This window comes from Sparus aurata, chromosome 2, assembly GCF_900880675.1.
Source record: "Sparus aurata chromosome 2, fSpaAur1.1, whole genome shotgun sequence".
NCBI classification, from domain to species: domain Eukaryota; kingdom Metazoa; phylum Chordata; class Actinopteri; order Spariformes; family Sparidae; genus Sparus; species Sparus aurata.
The window spans coordinates 19,866,073-19,892,692 of record NC_044188.1 but is presented as its reverse complement, the minus strand read 5'-3'; the positions used below and the strand labels follow the sequence as shown (position 1 = coordinate 19,892,692).

Below are 26,620 nucleotides of genomic sequence, written 5' to 3'. Positions count from 1 at the left end.
AAAAACTGATACAAAATGCAGCTTAAATTGAGATTTGTAAGGACAAGAACTCTTGAAACTCACCATAAAATTGTCTGAAATCTAAAAGAAAGCTGTATCATTAAAATGTATCTTGGTTTTAACTAACTAACTTTGTCCAGCCGATGAAAAAATACTTGCACAGAAGTGTGTTGTGGATGCAGGTATCCACATACTTTTGGTCATATGGTGTACCAGATGTTTTGACTTATTTGGACTGATCTGTGGTTTCATATCGCACAACTTCAGCATGTGCATCTGTTTTTTTTTTTTTTTTAAGTACTTTATTTATAGATTTTCAATTTACAAAACAAAGAACGACAAAGATACAATGATACAATGTAATACAAACCCACCCCATCCCACCCGCCAAGGCTCAAGAAAAAAAAAAAAAAAATAAATAAATAAAAAAAAAAAAAAAAAAAAAAAAAAAGGTAGAGGTAGGTGCACAAAATATAGTTACAGACGTTTCCTGTAGATCACTATACAATGCTATGTGCATCTGTTTTTAATGTCCTTTGTTTTAGATTAATCTCTGGTCCAATAGAAACATTCTCTCACACTTTCCCTTGGCTGCGTTTCTTCCTACGAGCAACAGATCGTGCTGACGGTCCAGAGAGATGGAATGCACGGACTAACTTGATACCACTCTGAAGTATCAATTATCCTGTTTTTACCACTTGATTGCCACATTTTAATGAGGCATCCTTTATAATTGGTTTATAAACCATGTCTTATGGGATTGTGAATGGTTAATACATGATTTGGAAATGCTCCACTGTTCAGTTTAAAGCTGATTGCGGGTGAGTTGTAATAAAAATCCCTTTGGCAGGTGTTCATTTGGCAATAAAGCATTTATCAATGTTGACAATCAGTTGTTACATGCTAATTGGTCTGGTTAATATGTTATTAACAAAGGAGTTTGAATGATCAAATCTGCAAATGCAGGTCTTGATCAGATGATAATACATTTATTTCAGTCCATATCTATGTAGATTTATACAAGAAATCAGTGGATATGGTTTGTAGATAATTAATGATTTATTAACCATTAATAGAGGAATGGTGATAAGGGCTGGGTCAGATTACCTTTAAATGTAGTATGTTACTTATTACAAATAACATGGCAATTGTTAACATACTCCATTATGTTACTTTTTCCACCTTAAAGTATCATTATGTTAACTTAAATGTACAAGTTTTCAACACATAATGTTGATATAACGAATTTTGTTTGTAGTTAGCACCTACATCATGTCTGACAAATTGTTAGAGGGGGAACTGAAATAACCCAATGTTTCAGGGACTTTTACAGCAGGTCTACACACAATCATCAGATTTGCTTGAGGACGCTGGGCCTCTGAACTGAAAATACAACCTTAACCTTAAAATATGTGATTATCCTGTTCTGTTCATGGGTAACCTGCACATTTTATCATAAAAAATATTAAATGACTTTACATGTCAACTACCGATTTAAAAAAAAAATTACAGCATTACAGGATTACAGCAAAAATCAAACATTTAAGTGCACATATCTTATTGCTGTTGGTCAAATAAAATCACCCCTTGAGAAACATAATAGACCTTTGGTTATTATTAAAAAAAATATCCATTTTAGAATAGCCATCATTCAAAGATTTAACCACATTACTATCGCCAATGCCGGACTATAGTCTCATTTCTTATAGTTTCAAGTGTAATCTGTGCTGGTTGTAATCTGGAAATCTCTCTGTGCTTCACATGTGAGACTGTGGCGCCCTCTGGCGGCAGAAGAGCAGCAGTGCTGAGCGGTGGAGCGATGTTTATTGTTCTTCTGTGTGCGTGTTGGTTAACTCTATTCAACCCGAGGTCATTTTTTTCAGCTGCCCACTTGACCTCCAGACGTGAGGCGAGCTGAAGGGACATGGGGACGGATGGAGAGTCGAGTTTGAGACGGAGCTCTTCGCGGAGTCTCTCTGTGGGGGGACGAGAAAGTCCAGACGCGCTCAGAGCAGACAGGAGCGGCGTAACGGAGGAGTGAGGGGAGGGCGGACGGAGCAGACACCGGCCGGTCTGCTGCTGCTGCTGCTGCTGCTGCACAGAGACAGAGAGTCAGTCAGACAGTCAGACAGACAGAGGCAGACCTGCAGGGAGGAGGAAAAGCCCTGCTTCACCTCTCAGCCACACCGAGGCTCCGCTGAATAAAGTTTGGGACAGCTGCGGGGTCAGTGAAGGCATCATGGTCGTGTCGGTGCGGAGCTGGGTCGCCAACGAGGGAGGGAAGCACTTGGTCTTGGTGGGTGAACTTTTTAAAGCTCGCGTCGGAAGTCATTGTTCAGGGATTTGTTTTGTTTCTACCTGCGAACAACAACTTTTTATTCCGTAGCAACTTGCAAAAAGTCTTTTCCGAAGTCCTCCATCCCGAGGGAAAGTCACTGACACAGGCTCTGGACTTTTTGTCAGGCTCTCAGTGTTCACCAGTGGGTTTGTTGTACTGAATGTGCTGCGGCCAACAGGCTACCACTGCAGTATGCCCAAGGTTTACACTGTTTCCCACAAGAATGAATGTAAATCTTCTTACATGTTTATTTAGAGACAGTTATCTACCATTAGTCCCACAAAAACATGACAAACCCTGTTTTGATATCGTATTTATTGGTTGACATTGACCTAGTGTTGAGTACTTTACACTACACTGTACATCTTGTGTTCGTGCAGATGCTGTGGCTGGCAGCGAACACCTGGCTGTTCCTGAAGACCTTCCTGCTGTACTCCACGGGACAGCAGTATCACTACCTCTACAAGATGCTCGGGGTGAGACCTGACACATCTGCATACTTTAAATTTATATGTCTCAGTACTCAAGTCACGGCTGAGCTCATCCATAGTAGTCAGCGTTACATCCTAAACTGCATACTTTTATCAATCATATGTACCATTAGAAAGATGTGTCTCCTTTTGAAGGTACGATATGTACACATTTAGTTTAAAACTCAAATTATCAACTTTCTGTGAAGAAGTAACAGTGCTGACATTATGTTACGGTGACCCGGTGCTCATAGCGCCAAGTCCGGACCGCAAGCTGCACCGCTAACTGAGCTACCTCGCTAACGGCAGCTACAGTGAGCAGCAGTTAGCGGTTACTCTGGTGGGATTTGTTACGCAGAAGTAAGATTCCAAACATTCAGCTCATGCTGCTCAGTGTGACCGTTTATTTATTAGTCCCCTCATTCTTCCAAAGTAAGTTGTGGCCTGGCTCAGAGGAAGCTTTAAAGGTTTGTATTGATCTGCCACTAAAGTGTTAAAGTAACGTTAACTCCAATTTTCTTTAGAGCCAGCCAGAGTCCTTCGGTCGAGTAAGTTGTGACAACGGAAGTTCGAAAATGCTGATTGTCCTGTGATTCCACGTAAACCTCAGATAGTTCCAGGAAGTTTTTGGCGGGCAGTTTAAATATATGAATATATACAGGCAGAACTGTGATTTTCGGTACAGGCAGCTAACTTCTGGGATCTATTGAGAGGCCCCATGATTGACCATTGCTGTAAAAAAGTTGTTCGTTGGGGTGGACGGAGGTGACGTGTCTGCTGCAGCAAAGACCTACACTGTGTCTAAATGTGCCCCGTTTTTTTCTATATAATTAGTATAATTTAACCATCTATTTGATCTGCATGTTCAGTACTCTCTGCTAACAACCCCACAACGCAATTTGCAACATTTTTATAGATGCAAAAGTTCTAGTTGTGTAAAACTAAACCTGTTCGTAATCACACAAAATGACGATGATTCATGAGTGTCAGAAATCTTGATTTACCGCTAGAGTAAGCTATTTACTGTCTCTGTTTCCACTTATTGTCCGTGACTGGGGACTGTCTCGGTGTGTATACAGTTTGTGTGCCAGGCCTCTAAGATCTACACTGACTCATCAGCGCATTCACACTTCAAAGTTTTGACTGTGTGCAGAGAGATTCAGCCGGACTCTTAACTGTTGACAGCGTCTGTTACAAAACTTGTGAAGTAGCTGTTCAGATGGATGGAAAACGCTTTAGAGCATCCTGTAGCTTCTTTAAAAGCTACATGTAAGGAGGAGAAAGTAAGTTAGAGAGTGAGTAGTATCCATATTTAAATTGGCACAAGGAGAAAAAAATAACATCCTCATCAGCAATGAAACTCAAACAGAAGAAACAGAAACAAGAAACATCCTGATATATAGAGTATGATGAGGCGTTGCCTCCAAAATTTGTCATGTGACACGTTCGAGTGACTTTTCAGTCGACATTAATCGTAATGTAAGTCTTTTTATTTTATAAACCTGCTTCCTCTGGCTTCAGAAATGTCTATTTATATCACAGGCGCAGGCTTTGTGATGGATGGTCGACTGTCACGTGCACGTTTAATGAGTCTGAGCTGTGACTTTAAACTCTGTCACAGCAATTAGCCACACACGTGTGCATGTGTCTGTGTGTGTGTGTGTGTTCACAGGTTTGCCAGTCTGTTAGCAGTATGAACCCAGGGGCCTGGTCACACTTACTTAGCCACACACACACACACACACACACACACACACACACACACACACACACACACAGACACAGTCAAAAGTTTGATTTTGTTGATTGTTGACTTGTGTGAGCATTGGTGTAATCGTTGTCACAAGTTCCTGTTGGGGTGTGTGAGTGTGTGTGTGTGTGTGCGCGCGCGTAGGGGCCTGACTGATGCTGGATTTTTGGGGCTGATGTCAATACCGATATTAAGGAGTAAAAATATTCCAATATTGTTATACAGTATACATGTAAACACACATTTTTTTGTCAAGATATGTAATGGAGGCAGTTTTTACTATACGTTATTATCCAAAATGCCATCAGTGCACTGAAATAACAAGCTTCACTCAAATGTATAGATTTATTTAGACCACAGTCATCTTTTTCTGCATTATGTTCTGTGAAAAACAAGAATATTTTTTCATGTATGTGTTGTCAGGGCACATACACACCGACAACACATACGCAGATACTGATAACAATATTTCTGACAAGCCAAATTTATATCAGCCCGGGCAACCAGTCACACACAATTCAATTTTGGTGTTTGTTGACTCGTGAGTGTTGGTGTAATTACTGTCACAGGTTCATGTTGGTGTGTCAGGTCATTTAAGCTGAACAACCCATTTGCTTTGTGCTGATCTCTAGATCAGCTCTGTCGAAGCAAGAACCAAATTTGCACTGCTCCCCGTTTTCTCTTTATTTGTATTCTAATGGGTGTTATTACTTTAGAGAAGAGGTGTTGTCAGCACATATACAGCATGTTGATAACCGCGGCACATGCTCCTGACTCATCAGGATTCAGGAGATCCAAGCAATAAGACAGCAGCCACCAGGTAGGAAGATTTTGGTGCGACGACTCTCTGAAATTTTTGTTTTTGCACTTTCAAAGACAGTGCAATACAAAATCAAAGGTGAATTAACAATTTAGCAACTATAATACATCATATGTTTTTGTCAGTAACAGCTTTAAAACAAACTGAGTCAGGGAAAAAATATGATATTAACATAGATTGGAAACAGATGTGTGTGTTGTTTGAAACAAGAGAGAAAATCTGGTGTAGCAGCGAGCGTCATGTGTGAGCTATTCATGCATACCCCTTACAGTGGGAGGCACGAGAGAGAGAGAGAGGGGCAAGTGTGGGCACGCCGCTGGCTTTGACTGAATGCCTTACCAGAGGGCTTAAGTTTATGTGAGTGTGTGTGCTTGTGTGTGTGCACACACACAAGTTGGAGATGTATTTCAAAGCTTTAATGCCGCTGAAGGGAATTTAGATTTGACTTCAAAAAGCATCTTATCACATCCACCTGTATGGTTCAGTGCACATGCCTGTGTGTGTTTTGGGTGTTGGGGGTGTCGGGGATGTACAGAAAGCAGGATATCAGATCTCCTGCTTGTGGTTTTACCGTCAGCTGCCGTCCGTATTGAGTGAATGTGTGTGGGAAGTTTTAAAGGGTAAGGGTAGCAGACTTTTAAGTAGTTAACCTTGAGTTAACCTTGAATCTCTAAATGTAGATTCTCACTTTTCAGAAACTCAGCAGTATGCTTTCTCTATACACAGATTGTCATGTATGTCAACATGCAAGTAAGTCATAACTATATAAGCCAACCTGCACGTCATAGTGTCTATAAACTTTATTTTCACGATAACAGTGTATCAATGATAAAGTCAAAACAGCGTGAAAGAGCTTGTTTGGACGGATAAAACGATAAAGAATTATCACCTGAATCTGCAGCTTATCTTATAGTGAGTTTCAGCTCTTTTTTTTTAGCTGTCTGGTTCACAAGTTTATACTTTATAAGCTCCCTACTGCAGACAGACAAAATTAATGATGAGCTTAGCTTGTAGTGGAGCATTTAGCAGCTAAAGAGCCAGATATTTCCTCCAGGAGTTGGTGGAGACAAAAAAGAAGAATGAATATTGGATTTACATGTATCAGACACGAATTAATATATGGTCATGTTTGTGCTGATGAATACATGTTAAATGAATAAATGTTTCTTAACTGTTGGATGTGTAAACAAGTGTTTTTGTAACCATATTAACTAAGAATTTTGATATTGAGTTTTGGGGATGCATGATTTCTATGGGACCAGTATATGATATTGGTCCTGATATTGGAAAATGTAATTATCAAAATTCTTGCTCAAGAATAGAGCCAACAATATGAAGATAAATTGCTTTCATCAACTCAGAATAATATGAGACTGTGGAATAATAAATAGTAATTATTGTTTTTTGGTAGCGGCTGAAAAAATTGTGCATTCCCATCGTGTTTGCAATTGATTTTTACTGCCCCTAAATGCCCCCTCCTATTTATTTATAACATAACTGAAAAGAGAATTAACAGACACAATTACATTGGTTGTAACATGTATAGCATTGTTAACTGTTCTTAAAAAAGGAGTCCAAAATTGAAATTTGAGTCTTAAAGGAGTCTAAGACTGAAAAGATTTCAGGGTGAAGTATCTCTTAAAATGTTGGATTGCAGTTTCACATATGACCTCTCTCTCTCTCTCTCGCTGATGCACACAATCACACACCTTCACCTCTCACACTAGTTGTTTCAGTTTCTTGGGGATAATCAGAAGAGACGGCACTGGCGGTGCTCACAGAGGCTGCCAAGAAAGTGTTTAAATGTGCTGAGTTTAGTAGACCCCAAAGTACATCCATTGTTTCTGCATGAAAACAGCTTTTACAGTAACGGCAGACATCTCTCAGTGTGTGTTTTTTTGGATCCCACTTGTTTTCTTGCAAGCCCAACCCTACCCTGCCTCTGATTGGTTGTCTTCATTGATTCTGTTCTCTATGCTTAACCCAACCTGTTGACTGATAGTGTAGCATGTGTTTGTAGTTTTCCCGGTAAACACACCTACCTCTTTGTCCCTCCTTCCTTCCTGCTGCTGCTCTTCTGTGGGTTACTTATCCTTCGAAGTGGCTCTCCTCTCCCCGAGCTTTCTCTGGGCTAAGCAGCATGGAGAGGCTGGGTATCTGTAGGGCTTATCATTTCAAGGCTGCCATCGCGTTGGTCCGCTATCCATCCCAAAGACGCTGCAGCGGCGACAGCCGAGGATGTCCATGTGTTTGCCGGGAAACCACATAAACCACAGTCTGTTTTATCAGTTTTGCTGCTGGCTGTTATTTTACAAACCAATTGCTGGAAAAAAAATGACTGCACGTAGAATTAGGAACACACCAGCTAGCTAATTATTGTCTCATTTGATGTGTGATTAAACAGTCAACTCCCTTTTCCATTGGACTACCAGGGCACCCAGGGGTTTGAGGGCACGGGGAGACAATGCTGAAAGGGCAGAGCTGGGTATCACAAGCATAGTAATGGTTACTTGTTGCCCTTGTGATAGAATAGTCGGACTGAGAGAAATGGTATAAATTTAAGAGGTGAATGTGATCAAACACACACCGTTGCAGAACCCCATTGGAAAGAAATTGACACTTGGACTGTTTTCCTCGCAATGCCACTTTTAGTGATCGAGTGACCTCGCTTTCTGAGCCGGGACACAAACCAGTTTAGTGTTGTTCTGGAGAGTCCTAGTCCGAATCGGGTGGACAGGAGTAATTGGCTGTTCACTGCGTATAATACAGTCAACGGGTGAGCGCTAGTCATGAGGCAAGATGCTCTTTAAGATGATAGGGATTCGTGTACTGATGAATGTGACAGGGACATTGTTATTGTATTTTAGCCTGCTGATTTGGACTTATTCACCAACATGGTCAGCAGTTGCAGCAGCAGTAGCAGTGGCTGTGATACACAACTTATGGAGGCAATTACAATACTCAAGCTACTTCTTCTCGGAGTCATAACTCAGTTAAATCTGAACAAACATGGTACATGTGGTTTTGGATTCAGTGTAACTAAACCCATTCCTAGGATGTCATTATCATGAATGCGATATAAAACAGATCCTCAAACTCCAGAATCATCACATTTTTAAGTTTTCTTCAAAATAATTCAGGAAGGGTGTTTGCCCTGTGGTGAAAAGTTGTTAGTATTTGAGACAAACATCTAAAACAATTTAAGAAACAACAACAAATCTTTTAAAATAAAACTTACTTTTGATATATACATTTGTCTTGTGTTATTTAAAGACTTCAGTTATTTCAGATGGATATTTTGAATCATCTTTTGAACAATCACCAAAGAAGATTTTGTGTGTCATAATACAAATATACTCAAATAAAGAGCTGTATTTGGAGACAAAGCTTCAGCAGAGAGAGAGAGGTTCTCCGCACTGAGAAGGACAAAGATGGGTGTAACTTTCTCGGTGATGCCGGGAACTCGTGCCTTAAGCTCTCAGTGTGCACACAGGAGTGTCCAAATCTGAATCAGAACAGCTCAAAAGTATGTATCTTAGCCTGTGAGTCCCCTTACATCCACTGAATCCGTCTGTATTTCAGCAACCTACCTAACAGTGTGCGTTTGTCTGTGTGTGATCATTTGTCTTTTCTAGCCAGGGCTGTGCATCAGCAGGGCGTCTGCGTCTGTGCTGAACCTGAACTGCAGCTTGGTCTTGTTGCCCATGTGTCGCTCCCTGCTCACCTTTGTCCGAGGATCACACACGGTAAGAAAGAGACTGAGGGGAGTAGAGGAAGGAGAGAGGGAGGAAGCAAAGAGGGAGGAAGAAAACAGAGTGACTGGAGTTCTTCTCAGTGGTGATGAAACCTCTGAGAACATAATAAAAGAGGAATGAGGGTTTGAATTTCCTCTTTTAATTTGAAACAGCAAGTTCATTGTGAGTTAAAAATGTCAACAGCTGTTTCTAATTTTATTTAGATAAAGGGTTTGCGGATGGGGGGGTTGGTAAAACTCTGCGGCTACACAAGTTTTTGCTTATATCACATGTACATTTATGAGAGACAACTGAATTTAGGGTTTGCTCTAACATCTGTGATGTTTTATTTTAATGTAAACTCACTCTTACATTGAAAATTAACTGCTACAATGCACCGTCGTCCATGAGGTAAATTATGTAAAAATGCATGAAAACAGTTTTAGTTTTGGTGCATTGTCATTAAAGACACACATGAATAATACTGTTGTCTGTGTTACAACACACACACTCACACAGGTTTCAAGCAGAAAGACTCGTCGACTGCTGGACAAGAGCAAGACCTTTCATGTGGCCTGTGGAGTCGCCATCTGCATCTTCTCTGGTAAAAACTGTCACTTACCACTACAGCTCATATGTCTACATGTATCACACTGAGTGTGTGTCAGTATGGGTGTGTGTTAAGTGTGGATAAATGGATTGAGGCTGGCTCAGCATTCCTGGCGTACCAGCTGTGATGTCCGTCCAGCTGGTCATGTGTGTTCTTGCTGTCTGGTCGTGTGTGTGTGTGTGTGTGTGTGTGTGTGTGTGTGTGTGTGTTTGTGTATCTGTGTCGATCTTGTGCGTCTCCTCTCATGACATCATGGGAGCTACAGTACCAACAGCTGTGTATCCTCTTCCTCCTCTTATTCATTCATGTCGGAGAGATCTGGCTTCACATCAGTCCAGTCACACGTGACTCTCTTTTTCTCACGATAAAGGCGACCTAAATCAGCACCGACAACCAACACCAACATATAGCAGCGTACTGTGCGCGCTTCTTCGTAGTGGTCCAGTCATTGTTCTCAGGTCCGGTTCTTTTCTAAAGTTCTTCTGCCTACTGCTTTATGCTGACCTCTGAATCAAAGTGTTCAACAGCTGAAAGGACTCCTGATCCACCAGACAGCATGTAGAGGGTGGTGACTGGATTGATTATAAAGGGATTCTTCTGCAGTTAAGCATGTAATTCCATAAAGTTGAGGGAATCATAAGAGACGATCAAAACGGCAGAAGTCAACATATCCTAACTTTATCCTGACTGGGGCAAGTTAGAATATTCTTCCTGTACACGTGTGGGTTTCCTACAGGGTAAACAGATTTTCCCTACCATCAAAAACATGCACATTAGGTCAATTCTTCGGTCAGTGTCCTTGCCAAGGCCAGCAGGTTTAGAGTCTGGAGTTGGTCTCTCCGGGCGCTATACGTTGGTTGCTCCTTCAGGATGGATTAAAAGCAGAGAATCTGAGCTTAAACCTCCCTTCATCATTACTGTCAGCTTCTCAACGCCAGACACAGATATCTCTTCCCTCGGGCGAAGCGCTCATGTTCTAATCGTTGAGTTCCAAAGTTCTGAGACAACAAATGACAATGAAGACAGAGAGACGGCCGGGATGGTAGAGAGACATGGACTAGGAGAAGAAAGAAAGAGAGACAGAGAGAGAGACTGAGGGGTGGGAGACAGTGGGAGTGGGAAAGGATGTGAGTGGGGAAAAAAGGACCCTTGTGTCTCATGATTACGCCCTCTAATTCCATCAGCTGTCGAAGGGCTGCGTGGTTCGTCTATGATGTCAGAGAGGAGTGTGTGTATGTGTGTGTGTGTGCCAGTGAGTCAGGAGGATGTTTTGCTGACTTTCTGCTGAATAGACAAAGAAATGTTTGTGTGAGTGTCTCGCAGTTCATTTTGACCTTTATAATTAGGTTTGTGTGCGTTTGAAGTAGAGTCCGTGTTCTGCGCCTCGGCTGATATTGGTGCAAAAAAATGTGTGTTTCCAATCAGTATTGTGTAACCCGCTCTCTTCTTCTGCAGTCGTGCACGTGTCTGCCCACCTGGTGAATGTCATCAACTTCAGCGTGAGCTACTCAGACGACTTTCCCGCTCTCAATTTGGCCCGCTACAGAGGAGAGGTGAGACACACGCACAGTTTGATTTTATACTTGTGAGGGCCATCATTAACCTGGCCCCTATGCTTAACCATCACAGGGACGTCTCTAACCCCTCATCTTGCCTTAACCTTAAGGCCGTGGTATGCTTGGAACATGTCGTCTGACCACATCTGAAAGCAATAGTCAGCACTCATGTTCTCAATGATAGAACTTAGAGACGGGGTGAAAAGTCAAGTGAGATGTGATGAGCTGTGTAACTCTGGACAGGCATCTCAAAGGCATTCATTGTGTCTCACTCATGACCCTCTTCATCAACGTGAAACCAGTGCCTTTCTGGCATTCCCACCCTTATTTTGATCCATTCAGTCTTCATAAAGTGGACATACTTATCCTTCAATATTGGCATTTGAAAGTTGGGGGAGGTGGGGAGAGAAAGTGGAGGTACGTCCTCCATCTTTCTACATGACAGTGGTTCAGACGCTGTTAGATGAGCCCACGAGCATTAAGTGTGAAGCATACTGAAGTGTCCACATGTTCCAAAAATGTCCTGTCTCTGAAGCAGCAGGTGGTCGACCGTGTGCCGCAGAGATTAGCATGCATTCAAGTGAAGAGGAGGAAATTAGCATTGAAATCAGCTGCTAAAGCAATTGGTCGAAGTGAAACCTGCAGACTGTTTTTCTCTCTTTAGTACGTGGCTGGCTGCAGCTGTGAGATCTGAAACTGAAATTAGTCCTCACAAAAATTGATTATTATTCCTTTTTTTGTGTTTCCTTATCAGGACCCCAAGCTGATCATTTTGACCACAAGTAAGATAAACTACTCTTTCTCATACATTACCAAATGTGCTGTGTATGCTGGTATTTTCTTTGCAATGAAACTGCTCAACGTGTTACAGATTAGAGTGGCTTCATGCCAAGAAGAAAGCAGGAAGTCATGCTGTTTTTTTTAGTCTCTCTCTTTAAACATCTCGGCATTTTTAATTACGAGTTTGTAAAAGAAGTCACTGAAAGTTAAATTGTTTCCGTTTTTCTAAATTAAGTTATTGAAGACGTGTCCTGGGATGTTAACTTGACTTTGTTTCTCTGCTCTCTGATTTGCTGATTTCTCCCCAGTCCCTGGAGTCACGGGCGTCCTGTTGGTTCTCATCCTCTTCCTTATGTTCACGTCCTCCTCCTACTGCGTACGGTGTGTCAAACCATTCCACAATTGAAACCATCATAGTTTGTGTGTTTGGTGTGTGTTGTCTCAAGGATGTATTAGGAAAACTGGGTCCAGTTTTAGCGCTGCATCTTAAACATAGACAGCCATTTGTAAAAGTGTCTCAGAGCCAGGAAAATCAATTTTCTGTGAGCCTCGCATGTAATTAAAAAAAACATTTTGGTTTGTTTTCTGTGAGTGAAACCTGATCGCCTTTGTCTGTCGGTCTGAGTTTATCTTAGCTGTGTGTGTGAGAGAGAGAAATATTAGATGGAAACCACAAGGAGACGTGCCAACAGAGGTCTGTTACGGAGCAAATCCCCACTAAGTGTTCCACTCACAGCTCTGTCATTACTCGGGTCATGGCGGGTCACCCACTCTGCATGTGTGCATGCGCGCAGGTGTGTGAAACCTGCAGTGTGTGTGCGCGTGTGCTCTCTTGGCTCTCTTCAGTAATTGAACAGAGGATAAGAGGCTTTTCCAGACCCCTTGAGGCTTTAGATAAGAGTTTGGGTAAGTGGCTGTTGGCGTGGTGGGATGAAGGCTGCTGCTCACCAGAAGAATACCAAAATAATGAGTCGCAATGAGCTTGTTGGCACAGGATCAGTACTGTAAAACAGTAAATTAGCATAGAGTTTTGTTATTGCAAAAGTCAGGTGAAAACAATTAAATTACAAACAATTTATTTATGTTGTTTATTTCGGGCATGTCAATTCATAAACATCACATTTCATCATTGTTCAAATAATATCCCCAGAAGTTCTTAAGAGTTTCACTGATCTTTGAGTTTTTCCAACTTCTTCTACAAAGAAAGCTTAGAATAAATTACCCTTCACTTATGCACGACTTGCACATAATGTTTTGTCGCTTTCTGAATAGCTAAAGGTTACCTTCCTAGTCATTGTAGGAACAAAAACAGAACTGTGCAAACAAAGTACAAACACTTGGCTACAATTCTGACATGTTATAAATTAAAGGGATTTAAATGTAATCCGGTCATAAAGTGCGTCTTCATCAAATGAAGTGCGTGAACTCTTCATCTGCGAAAGAGAAAAAAAAGAACCACCCGAAGCTTTTTTTTTTTTTTTTGGTCCGAAACATGAAAGAAGTTGCAGTCAAAAGAGGACGGCTACAGGGTTTGATGATGTTCATTGTTTGCAGTGTTTATGGGGGGGGGGGGTCGTCGTGTGTAATGACCCCTTTAATATTGACCTCTGATGTCCTGCTTACTCAGGCTCTGAGCTCTGAGTCTGTGCGTCTGCTCCTGAACAAACTCTGACCTCGCTTTCTTCTTTTGCTGCCTCTGCTCTTTCTGTGTCTCTCATTCTCTTCTTTCCTTGTATATCACGTTACTTTGTTTTTATTTTGGCATTTACATCCTTGGTATTGATTCATTTTCAGGGTGTCCAACTATGAGATCTTCTGGTACACACACAACCTCTTCATTGTCTTCTACATCATCCTCATGGTGCACATGGTCGGGTAGGTCTCCGCGCTGAAACTGTTGATGGCAGCACAAAACGTCTATGTGTGTGGTTTTGTGTATGGGTTTTTATCTCTGCACGAGTCACTGTTAGTACATTTAGTCTTCATCTCAACCACTACCTTCAGAAACGAGATAAGGGTCTGCTTCACTTGAGCGTCAGCAAATACTGGAGACTCCCACAGATGCCGATGGAGATAACACACATTTCATTTTCATGTTTTCATCCACAAACCATGCATCATTTTAGAAACGCATTCTTTAAAAATTCCCTTTATTCAATATACAAATCACGCCACTCTCTCAAAACACACAAAGAGTCATTTATTTCTTGTTCTGACAAGTGAAAGAGAATTTTTTCCTGTGAATTCTTTGCTTAACTTCGCCAACAGTCATTCATCTGTAACTTCAGCAGGGTTTGCTTGTACACGCCTGCTCTCTTTGTGCACAGTTGTTCCCTTTTTTGTGATGTTTTATTCAGTGCAGTTGAGTTATAGCTTGTTAAATGGGAGTTTTTAGTATTCTCTTGATGGCTTGATGGATATGATATTATCTGCTGGGTCAGAGATCAATAAAGTTTTATCTTAATCTACAGTGTCACATTATAGCTATTTTATTTATTATATGTTGTATCATTAAGCGACATTTGCAAAATAACTTGTCGCTAAAGTTGTTAAATACATGCAGTGGTGTTAAAGGTGCCATATTTGCCTCTGAACTCTGGCTGAATAGAAGTATAAGGTAGCAGTAGAAGTATAGTAGTAGTGCATCAAATTTAAAGTAGAGTACTTGAGTAAATATACTAAGATACTTTGTACCACCGTGTGGATTTGTGCACCTTGCCTAGCTAACTGCACAGTGTCACTTAAAATAAAGTGTATTAAAACATGTGTATCCCTTTCCCGACATATTAGGCAAATAACACTGCAGACCTTGTGGGTTTTTTTCTGTATTTTTTTGTAACAGGAGGTCTGAATGTGGCAGTAAAAAATGATCCTGTTAGATATGTTAATATGTTCCTGGATGAGGCTTTGTTTGGTCTTCTAACCAGTCCTGAACGTTATACTGGAATAATCAAATGAACAGTATCAGTTCTCTTCTTGTATTTTCCACCAGAGGAGCTTTGAAGTACCAGACCAACATCGAGGCCCACCCTCCCGGCTGCCTCCGAGCCAATCAGAGTGGTGCAGAGCAGCTAGGCGAGGAGCTGGAGCAGGGAGAGGATGAAGAGAGGAGATGCAGAGAGGAGGCTCACTTCCAGCCTCACTACCCCCAGGTGTGTGTGGGTGTGTGCGTGTCTGTGTGTTATGTATGTTTTGGCATTTCCATTTATTTGAAGGCGTGTTTGTTCGTATTTGTAAGTGTGTGTCTGTGTTGTAGGGGGTGTGGAGTATTTGGGAAGTGTTGGAGGGAGTTGGCCCTGTTTATTAGAGGTGAGGTGCTGTTAGGGAGGGGCAGGCATCCTCTTTCTACATCAAGGCCTGTGTTTTGCTGTGTGCTTCCCTCTGCATGTGTGATTACGTGTTTGCACATGGTCGTTAAGCAACGAGCTGGTTCCATAAAATCCCCCTTAAACCTGATTTTGCTCCGCGGGCTTTATGGGAGCTGTGAGCAATTAGTCTGCGACAGGTAACTGCCAACAGACACACACAGAAACACCACACACTGTGACAGAAAGATGAAGAAATCTCACATGTACTCTCATGAATAAAATCTCCTCGGCCAAGTTTAGTTCAGAGATCTTTCAGAGATTTTTTGAAGCAAGTTGGGACAGCAGCCTAGTGGGGAAAAAAATGTTTAAATCCACCTCCAAGTTGTAATGTTGTGTAGGAATTTCTGTTCATTAAGATGTGTTAATTTGGCAGTTACATCCATGTAAAATCCAAATGTATCACTAATGTAGTCAAATTGAATTAGTTAAAGATGGATTTACATACTTTCAACTTATGTATTTCGTAGTATATTACAAATCTCATTTGTGGTTGATTTTCATTTGTCTGGTGCAACTATGAGACAATTATTGTCATTGTTAATAAATCATCAAGTCATTGATTGTTTTCTCCATTAACTGAGAATCAGTTGCTTGGCATCACCCACGAAGATCTCCTCAAATGTCCTGTTTGGTCCTGAACCCTCACATTTTCAGTTTACGAGTAAACAAATCAGAAGATTTTCAGTAATAAGAAGCTGAAATCAGAGAAATTTGACTAAATCAGTGTTATACGTTGAAAACTAGTCACTAAACAATGATTATGCAAATGTGTGACTTTGTGACGTGGTGTGATGACACAAAGTCATGGAATTAAAGGCAGGACTGCTAATGAGGCGTTTCAGGAGCAGTGTTGTCTGTGGGAGAGAGGAGCTTCTGCTGGTGCGGACACTGACCTTTTTAAACATGCAAAAGAACATATATAACAAACTGGAGGAAAGAAAAAGATGTATAATAGGTCTCCTTTAAAATAGTTGGCAATTAATTTAATAGCAATAATTTTTGCATCCTTACACTAAACAAGAAGAGGAATAATCAGTTTTTACCTCAGTGTATTTGATCCACGAGAGCTCCAACGTCTCTGCAGGTCTGTGCAGAGAAAGTTGTAATGGATGACTAAATGTCAGAGGCTGCTGCAACTCCCTGACGGACTTTATAATGTTTAATGTTATACCTAAAGTCTGTAGAAATATGAAATAAAATTCCATATAAACATTTTTGTATGACGCACATACACTTCAGCGAAGTACGTTCCAGCCTTAAAGGAAAACCATATGTTTCCACTTTTGGGTTTGTTTTTGTAGCAAACCATCTGTGCTCAACAAAGTAATCGCTACAAACAGGGCAGCAAACATGACATCAGAGTGTCCATTTTAAACTGACTCGGTCACCTTTGTGAGTGATTAACTGTTAACATTTCAATGTAGAGAGCGCCAGTGTGATGACAAATGTAGTTTTTGTGTCTTGTGTGTTTTTGTAGACATGGCTTTGGGTGTCCGGTCCTCTCTGTCTTTACTGTGCTGAGCGTTTCTACCGCTACATCCGGAGCTGTGACCCTGTTACCATAGTGACAGTCATCAGGCACCCGTGTGATGTCATCGAGTTGCGTATGCTGAAGAAGAACTTTAAAGCTCGTCCAGGACAGGTATTTGGATTTTGAGGAGGTATCGGGTCCTCTGTTGTTACTGACTGTTGCTTGTCTCTTGAGTTAAAAAGTTCATCTGACGAGTTCTTTCTTTTGTTTCTCCCCCTTCTTTTTCTCTCCACATGCCCTCTCCCTAATCCTCTCTTTCTTCCGCTCTGTCTCTGTCATCCTGCTGTCTCTCCATCTGTCTCTCTCTCAGTATATTGTTCTTAACTGTCCAGGTGTCTCTTCATTTGAGAACCATCCCTTCACGCTAACAACAGTAAGATCTGATTCAACGCATTCCTCACACATGACACAATGCAAACACACACTCTTCACGCACACACATGTTTTCATGGTTTCTTAAACTTTCTTCCCCCTGGCAAAGAACGTGCAGTTCTTTGTCTCCCTCAACATCCCGCCCCCCTCTGCTGCGAGCTGACTGACAGCTGGGTCGTCCAGTAATACCCTGCGTCACGATTTTTATTGCTAATGTTAAGATTTAGCACAGATTTATGAGACAAGACAGAAGACACAGAGGCAACTTTCTGCTTCGACAGCATAGAGCGCACACTCATTTCACACACGCTTGCTCACAAAGAAGCATACACATACACACACACCATAGTATGTGCATGCCTATGCCTGGTGTGTTATGGAGCTTTGAGGAGGAGGGCAAAGAATCACACTGACAGAGAGCAGACAGACCCCTGAGGCTAGTAACGCCGTCTGCCAACAGGAAGGCTGTGTGTGTCCGTGTGTGTGTGTGTGTGTGTGTGTGTGTGTGCGCGCATTGTTAAATTTAATGAAAAGAATTGTAGCTATGTACTGTATGTGTGCATACTGGGCTCTGTGTGTGTGTGGTTTTTGTGTTAGCTGCACGTGTACGCTGTATGTGAGTGTTTTCCTTTTCTTTCTAGCAACTGAGTGTGTGTATACTTGAGTGTACTTGTTTATGCCATTGTGTGATTGTGTGTGTGTGTGTGTGTGCATGTATTTTGTTGTGACTCACTGTCTGCTCTCTTAACTCCTCGCAGTGTCCCACAGAGAACAAGGAAACTTTTGGCATCCATCTCCGAGTCGTGGGAGACTGGACTGGTGGGTACACAGACACGCACGCATGCACGCACGCTCGCACACACACACACACACACACACACACACACACACACAAAGATTAAAGGACAGACAAATAGACACACAAGCAAACTATCTGCTCCCTATCAGAGATGACAGGATGCAAGTCATTTTGTTTTGTCCTCCTCTGTGGGGAGGATGGATTTCCCCAAAACTACGTTCTTATGTGTGCGTCCCTCTCTGTCTCACTATGTGGTTATGTTTTTATTATCTCGTGTGTGTGTGGGGGACTTCTTCTTACCTTGAGGCTCTCACGGTTCCCACAATTTTATTGTCTGGTTGGAAAACTGTATGTGCTATTAGTGCACACTCAGTTTATTAACAAGGACAGAGCTTGTTGGATTCAACATAACTGGAAAACTGGAACTAGTATATTTATTTCTGGATGTTTTTCACTTCCAAAACTTGGTGTGTTGAAGGTCCCCTATTGCATACAGTGAGATTTCCATGTTTTTAAAGCATGTGTTATTATAAAGCAGGTCATGGTGGTATATAAATACTGGGAATGTATCAAAATGCCAACCAGCTAGTCATCATCATCACTGTCCAAAACTCCTGTGCTAGCATTGTAAACAACAGCACTCCCCTGGTGCGCTGAGCTCCCACTAGCTGCCTGGCTAACTAAGCTAATTAGTGGCTACAATGATCAGCAGTTAGCAGTTATGCTGGTGACGTGCTGGCCCCTATTTGTTTGGAGTATGAATTCAGCAGGTGGCCAGTTCTTAAATATTTCACCTTGAAAGTCATAAGCAGACACAATTTAAATGATACTTTATTTGAATAGCACTTTTCTTACAGCAAAGTAAGAAAGTGCTCGATACAATGAGAACAATAAAAACAATACCTCACTCCCCATCCCACATGCATATTCAAGTCAGAGAAAAGGAAATTAATTCATTCCACTGGGAAAAACACTATCCTTTGTCTTGGCTTTTTTTATTTGAATGCATCCGTTGCATTGGTATGCATCAGACTCAGAAGGGACTCACTGTCAGAGGAAGCTGTGGCCCCTGGGAGCGTGTGACACATGCGAGAGTACATACACTCATTTCCACTTGCTACTGTACATATCCACGCACACATGCTGTTGGAACACAGGAAGGGAAGTCGGTGTTGTTTGTGTTGGCCCCTCAATCTGCCGCGACCACATGCTGTATGGAAACATTAAATTGGAATGTATAGGCACCTCTAAATATGGCAATATTTGTACAGACCCAACATATGCATTAAAATCTTTATGGCTCGTCCATTCTTAGAGAGTTAGATCAGTGGATAACGTGGTGTGAAATTACAAAGCCTTTCTTCTCTCCTCAGAGCGATTCACACAGCTGTTACTTCCTAAACCAAGGATCGACCTGGAGATCCTTCCCATGGTGCAACAGAGGAGATATCCCAAGTAAGTTTGTGTGTTTGAGTATGTGTGCGCGAGATGTGGCTGACATGATTTCTCATGAAGGCTTAGAATCACAGATGGGTCAGAGGTGTTGACCTGCTGACCTCTGACCCTGTGCTCTTCCTGCTCTGTGTTCGAGAGAGTGAGATAGGCAGAGATAGAGAGGGTGATGTGGGCTGGGGGTGAACCAGAGTTTGTTTTGTGACAGTAAACCAGAGCTAAACAAACAATCAGAACCTCTAGACCCCCTCCTGCTGTTTAGTGTTCAACAGTGCCAACGTACAGATTGAAGGGTTAGGGTACAATCCTTACACGATACATCACAATATCTGTAATTAAAGAAGAAGAAGACACCTCTATCAAGGCAAAGAGCAGGAGTAATGCATTTATTCAATTCACAGAATTTGACAAGGGAAATAAAACAATGCACATACAAGTGCATAGAGTCTCAAAAGCAAAACAGCTGCGGGGTTGAAATGTTTAAAGGAAGGATACAACTTCACAATCTGTGTAAATGAACTTTTACTCCATGAGGAGACAAGAAATAGTGAGTTTAGTGAGTCCGTTTCATATGTGTCCTTATTCTGTATACACAAAAAGTGTCACAAAACATATAAAAAATACGATATATTGCCATATCAATATTTCGTCCCACCCTGCAGTAGTTTGGACCATGAATAAAAAAAGTCCCAGAAGTGTTAGTGAGGTCACAGAGCTTGTGATTATGTGACAGTTATACTGAGCCAAGCCTCACTTGGCCCTGTGGAGGGTGTTGGGGTGTGTAAAGGCTGCTGGAACATTACCAACGTGTCCTGAGCTCAATGCTGAGCTTTCATGTGTGGAGCTGTGTGAGTACATTAAATAGTACATGTGAGTGTACTGTCTTAATGCAGAGAAATGCTTTGGTTGACTGTACTCAGTTGTTTAGTATCTGTGAGTGCGCGTGTGTGTTTTCCCAGTGACACAAGTGTTTGAGCAGCTGTTGTAGAGATGATGGGTGTGTGTAGGGGGGACTGTCTGTCTCACACACACACACACACACACACACACACACACACACACACACACACACACACACACACACAGAGTCCACCCAGACTGTGGGATTTCAAATGCAGGATGTTTATCTGTTTATGTTTGTTTGACCCTGAGGGGAAAGTATAAATATATGTGTGTATGTTTGTCCGGTTTCTCTGCTAATCGTCTCGTGTATTTTTGTCAACGTTGTGTGTTCAGGCTCTACGTGGATGGTCCCTTTGGAAGTCCATCAGAGGAAGTGTTCAACTACGATGTCAGTCTTTGTGTTGCGGGTGGAATCGGAGTCACGCCGTTCGCCTGTGTGCTGCACGCCCTGCTGTGAGTGCAGTAAAGATGATCACATCCCTTACAAATGATGAGAAATCTGAACACTGAGTATTTGTATCCGTCTTTCTTCCTTCCTCCCTGCTGTTCACCCAGTGACGGCTGGAAGGGTTTCAGGTTGCAGAGGTTGTATTTTGTGTGGGTCTGCAGGGAGCTCCAGTCCTTCTATTGGTTTGCTGAGCTGCTGTGTGCCGTGCATCACAAGGTCAGTACGAAGTTACTGATTGCTTGAATGTCAGAAGATTCACATCAAAACATCTGTGAATGCTTCTGCTTTCACCATCTGTTCAGAAAACGTAACTGAAGCCAGTTTACCAGCAGAGATAATTTACTCGCCACAGGCTATAGAGGTTCGCAGCTCTTCATTCCTGTGTGTGTTGGCTGGCAGTGAGGTCAAAGAAAGTTTTCCGGGTTTCGAAGGGGAGAGAAAGGTCGGAGGTTAAAGGCGTAAAAGACCTCAGTCGAGCAGGGGAGTCATTACTGTGGCACCTGCGCTTTTAAAGTCTCATTATAGTAAAACAAAATTTGTGTGGACATTTTTGGTCAAATTAAATGACTCGTTCGAGTCTGTCTGTCTGAGTGTACTGTTTAGTATATGCGTGTGTTTTTTCTTTATAGGCATACCAAAACCATTAGCTAGAGCAGGGAAAACATGCCCCATGAACCAGGTTTAACAATTTTAGCAGTGTTTTGCCATGATATGAGTGAAATAAGAAAGAATGAAATGCAGGTTTTATGGCATTTGGCGCCATCTCGTGGCTGTTCGTAACAGTGTTTGTCCAAAGTTTGGTCTTGAAAGTTTGGAAAAAGATTATTACAACCGCTTTGTTTTTGAGTTTGTGAAAATATATGTGACTATATGGATTAAAAAATGCTTGATTTTCAAGATGATCTTGTGTTTTATCAACAGAATCACCAAAAATCATTGAATCCCTGAAATAAAACAATCCTTCCTTGATATCATATTTTTTGTTGTCTCAGCATAAAGATGAATGGGTTTTAAATAATCAAAATCAAAACACACAGTCAAAGAAACCCAAAGAAATGTTGCATTTTATCCTATATATCACTTTGTTGAATTACGAATGTCAGTGTTTGTCTTCTAGCTTTGGCAGGAAAACAGACCGGACTACTTCAATCTGAAGCTGTTCATCAGTCAGACAGACAACCTGCAGGTATGTCTTATGTTCATATTTTTATTTCATTGTGTGTTCAACCATTTAAATCTTCATCGTTCCAGTGTTTGTTCCCCACTAGGGGGAATTATGTGACAGTGAGAGACGCTGAAGTCTAAAGTCTATTCATCTGTCGGCTCTCTTTTTCTCTGAACAGTACAGCATTTATGGTGTCATATTGTTTCAGTGAATGTGCTTCTATAATAATCCACTTATTTCAAACTCTCTTCATCATTTCTCAATGTTGCAAAAACAGCTATAAGAGACCATGAATGTATTAAAAATATAACAAAAAATTCTATTTCATTTTTTCTGTGCAAAGATTCAAGGCAGATCAGTAATTGAGTCATTTAGTTTATGTTGAAAGAAATTCTGATTATTGTTTTTACTTTTTGGGCATATTTTGAAAAATACTGCAGTGGCTGTTTAAATCCCCTCCAGTGTTTATTCAGTGATTCATGTCTTTGAGATCAAGCCAAAATCTTTATATCTGTATTTTCCAAATGGCCCACATACATGTGGATGAAATAGAAATACAAACCCATGAAGCTCCAAAACAAATGTGTTCCCTGTGGCTGACATGATTTTTATAGATCATGTGATGCAGCCAGAACAGCTCCTCGTTAGTATAGTGGTGAGTATCCCCGCCTGTCACGCGGGAGACCGGGGTTCAATTCCCCGACGGGGAGAGTGATTCTTTTCATAGCGTGTGGGTGGTTCACTGAATCATTGTTGGTTTTACAAGAGGCCGTAAAAAACTGGTCTGTCGTGGTTCAGCAGCCGGTCGGAGGAAATTATCAGGGAAGTATGAGAAGTGCTCTGTCAAGTCCCTGTTTATGTTTTATATTCCTGATTTGTGAGGTTTACAGCTGTCACCCGGATCGCCGTGGTAAAGGCTGGATAACACTTTTGGGTGTCAGGTTACCCCTCAATGGAAAAATCTTGACTTGTCTCAGAGCTGTTTTGCTGTGATAAGGTTCATTATATCAGAAGCTTACGTGACTGGTACAGATTTTTTTTTACATTCACATGATCCCACAAGTTTGCACTGCTTTGTTGATAACTGTTCACAGCTGTTTGCGCTCCAGATAACACAGGCTGCGTCAGAGTGCAGGTTAGCAGGAGAAAGCTAGACTAGGATTTTTAAACCTAATGGAAAAAATATATTTCACACATTATGTGGCTTTTTTAAATTTGACAGCATGAGTTATTGATCATGTTCAGATTTTGTCATGGTTTTCCTCGAAACCCCCTTCCATTGCACTCAGATAACCCCGCTTAGATTAGCTCAAACTGCATGAAGTTAGGATATTATGATGTTAGAGAGGTGTCACAACAATTAGGGTCTGGTCCATTGCTCAAGGGCATCCCTGCAATTCTCAGGAGGTGATCGGTTATTGTCCTCAGCCTGCAGTCCACACTCCATATTTTATTTTGCGCTGTGGCCAAAACACCTGCCCCGTGTGAGGCTCGAACTCACGACCTTCAGGTTATGAGACTGACACGCTGCCTACTGCGCCAACGAGGCTACAAAGAGACACTATTCCACAGAATTCCCGAACTTCCTCTCTCAGGATGCTTCTGCCTGCTACATTTTGTGAAACATCTATTTTTTTATGCATTAAACCGGTCAAAATCCCCCCCACCCAATGAAATACTGGTGGTGTTGACCAGTAAAATGATCCCTACCCTAGACTTTTTTTCGCCTCTAGCAGACCGATGGGAATCCAGTGTAGATTGAATAGTAAAAGAATAAGTAGATATATTAACTCTCATTTTAATTCCAAATTAAAATTTTACTACCTGCTCAGCATCAAACAGCAGACGGACACAATTTGCGAACATGTTTGTCGCATCATTTTAAAAAGTAATAATGTTAGTGTAGTCCCAGTATGGCCAAAAATTGTTCTTGAAATGATTTTGTTGTTATGTACCCTTGTTTCAGGGCATGTCTGAGGAGAAATACCGCCCGCTCACCTCAAGACTGCTGGTTGGTCGACCCAGGTGGAAGCTACTGCTTGATGAGATTGCGAAGACCAATAACAAGTGAGCAGAGTGGGAATGTGCAGGGCTGGAGTATGAGTGTTTTTATGTCTATCAACTTTGTCTCTCTCTCTCTGTCTGTCTGTCTGTCTGTGGTTTTTAGTAAGCGAGTTGGGGTTTTCTGCTGTGGCCCAAAGGGCATCTCCAGGACTCTCCACAGACTGTGTAACTCAGCCCGATCCTCTGGAACAACCTTTGAATTCAACAAAGAGTCCTTCAGCTGATCCAACATCAGAGCAGACTTCACTCTCCGAGCTCAACCCCAGCAACAAAAAAGAAAAAACCCAGCAACCCTGGGACCAATTGATTTTCATAGCTTTAGGAGAAAGTGGTCTTCATTTCAAGTAAATTCCTGAATATCTGATTCTGGCTGATCTTTTTTACTTGAAATGTTTAACACACTCGGAACAGGCCAAAAGAACTTGCATATTCTTACACTGTGTTACTATTTCATATGCATCCCTGCCCATGGTCAGTCACCAAAGGCCCCAGCAGGGTAAGACTTTAACAAACAGTACGAGGCCTGTTCCTCTCTACAGAGCAGCCTGACGCCCAACTGAGGACCCCCAAGAGCTTCAGCTTCAGCATCTGATCCAATAAATCTCTGAGGAAAACTAAAGAGACATGCTCCCTGCTGGGATTCTCCCCTAATGGTGCACTGTTTTTCTATAGTTCCTGTTGGAGTTCATCTTATCCCCTGTCCCTGGAGAAAAAAAACAACTTCTGACACAATCTACAATTGCATCTCTCAGTGCACCTGCACAGACTGCAGAGACCAGATAAACAACAAAACAGTGAAAGACCAGAGATGTGGAACCACACGGGTAACCCAGCTGTAGTGACCCAGCGCTGTGACTGACAGACCTCATGTAACCTTTACTCGACACCAAACTGGCTCCCAACAAGCCTTACAGAGCAAAACTTTTGTTTTTTTAAGAGTCCCCAGTACCACTTCCGGCTTTAGATTCAGTAGCTTGTCTGTCTTCATCCATCATAAATACATACAGGTACCTTCTTCTATACACAACGTAAAGAATTGACTTGCCTGGTCATTTGAACTGTGTTTTGTCAGCACTCAAAAACTGCTGTCTGTAAGAGTTCAAACACTACACTATTTTTCCTCTCACCTGTGGTGCTGTTTATCCCTCTAGGTTGTTTTGGCAACGTTTTTGAGATATTACCTGGAGAGATCTCTGCCTTCTGATGGATATAATGGAACCAGATGGCACCCGGCTTGTGGTGCTCAACAGCAATGTCTCCTTACAGAAATCATGACCTGGTTACTGAGGACAATCCACAGACCTTGATGTGACCAGATTCATTATGGGAAATATTTTTGGAACCTCATGACAGCGCAGAAGAGAGGCTAGCTAACTAAGCTGGCTAAGCTAGGTAACATTACTGCTCAGCCCAGGAGGACACATTTAATGTTTACATTAGGACCATGAGCCCCTTGTCCAAAAGTCTGCTACTCAAACCAAAGACATCTAGATGGACACATAGGACTACAAATGAGAGGGAAAATATGTATGTTTTGATTTTGGGGTGAACTGTCAAAAAACTGAAAATGTCAGGCCTGTGTCTGAGCTGGGAAACAGAACTAAGTTTTGATTGGTCTGCCAGACTTTCAATCATCAGCCTCTGAGAGAAGGAGCGGAACCAAAATGGACACTTAATTCAGTTTGTTTTCATTTCCATGTTTAACTATTGGTCTTCTGTTCATATTTTGTATATCAAAGATCTGCTTTAATGCAAAGCAAACCTTCACTACACCTCAAGTCAGTATTTTTAGTAAGTTGTTTTTCAATTTATTTATAATGTTTAAAGTTATTTTATGTTATGTGAAAACTTCTGCAGGGCTTTGGCAATTTTTCCACAAAGTGTCTGTTATTACTTTTACACAAATCCAGAAAGTTGAAAGAAATTTAGATACAGATGGCAGTTGATAACAACTGATGTGTAAGTTTGACACTACAGTTTAAGAAGTTTTGTTGTGTTTTGGAGTCAGCTATTATTTTGAAAAATGCCAAAACTGGAATACACCAGGAGCCTCATGTATCAATGTTGCGTACGCACACCTTGATACATCTGATTTTTTTTGTGCGTACGACAGTTTCTGGATTCTAGTGTACGCCATCTTTCAGTAGGAAATCCACGCAAGTCTTAGTACATGAGGCCCCAGGTGTCTGCAAAGAATGAACGTCTTGATATTTCTGATTTCATGACTGAAACAAGCATATTCTCTCACACTGTAATTAGCCACCACATATTTAGCATTTGGAAATTTAAATATATTTTCACGTTCATTTGCATATTGAATTTCAGGATTGTCCTCTTTTTTATTAAGAACAAGGCAACGTCTGAAATAAAAGATTTTCTATTTATTATTTCTTCATTACTTGCAGGCAATAAGTGAGAACATATTTAAATGTTATTCTTGGTCAGAAGCATATAAGAAAC

At 41.5% G+C, this 26,620-nt stretch overlaps 1 protein-coding gene and 2 non-coding genes across 3 annotated transcripts; 2 read left to right on the top strand and 1 right to left on the bottom strand.

The window, feature by feature from the left end:
- The first annotated feature begins 1,838 nt into the window (after nt 1-1,838).
- nox4 (NADPH oxidase 4) lies at nt 1,839-26,544 on the top strand. The gene is made up of 18 exons (XM_030405432.1): nt 1,839-2,296; nt 2,719-2,814; nt 9,014-9,124; nt 9,632-9,716; nt 11,178-11,275; nt 12,033-12,060; nt 12,367-12,439; nt 13,853-13,933; nt 15,051-15,210; nt 16,904-17,068; nt 17,268-17,330; nt 18,088-18,148; nt 19,502-19,583; nt 20,817-20,936; nt 21,039-21,147; nt 22,049-22,117; nt 24,063-24,163; nt 24,264-26,544. The coding sequence occupies exons 1-18, from the start codon at nt 2,240-2,242 to the stop codon at nt 24,382-24,384; spliced, it is 1,680 nt and encodes a 559-aa protein (XP_030261292.1). The 5' UTR covers nt 1,839-2,239; the 3' UTR covers nt 24,385-26,544.
- trnad-guc (transfer RNA aspartic acid (anticodon GUC)) lies at nt 22,735-22,806 on the top strand. The gene has a single exon. It is a non-coding gene; the product is annotated as a tRNA-Asp (tRNA).
- Nucleotides 23,573-23,645, bottom strand: trnam-cau (transfer RNA methionine (anticodon CAU)). The gene has a single exon. It is a non-coding gene; the product is annotated as a tRNA-Met (tRNA).
- Nucleotides 26,545-26,620: the final 76 nt, after the last annotated feature.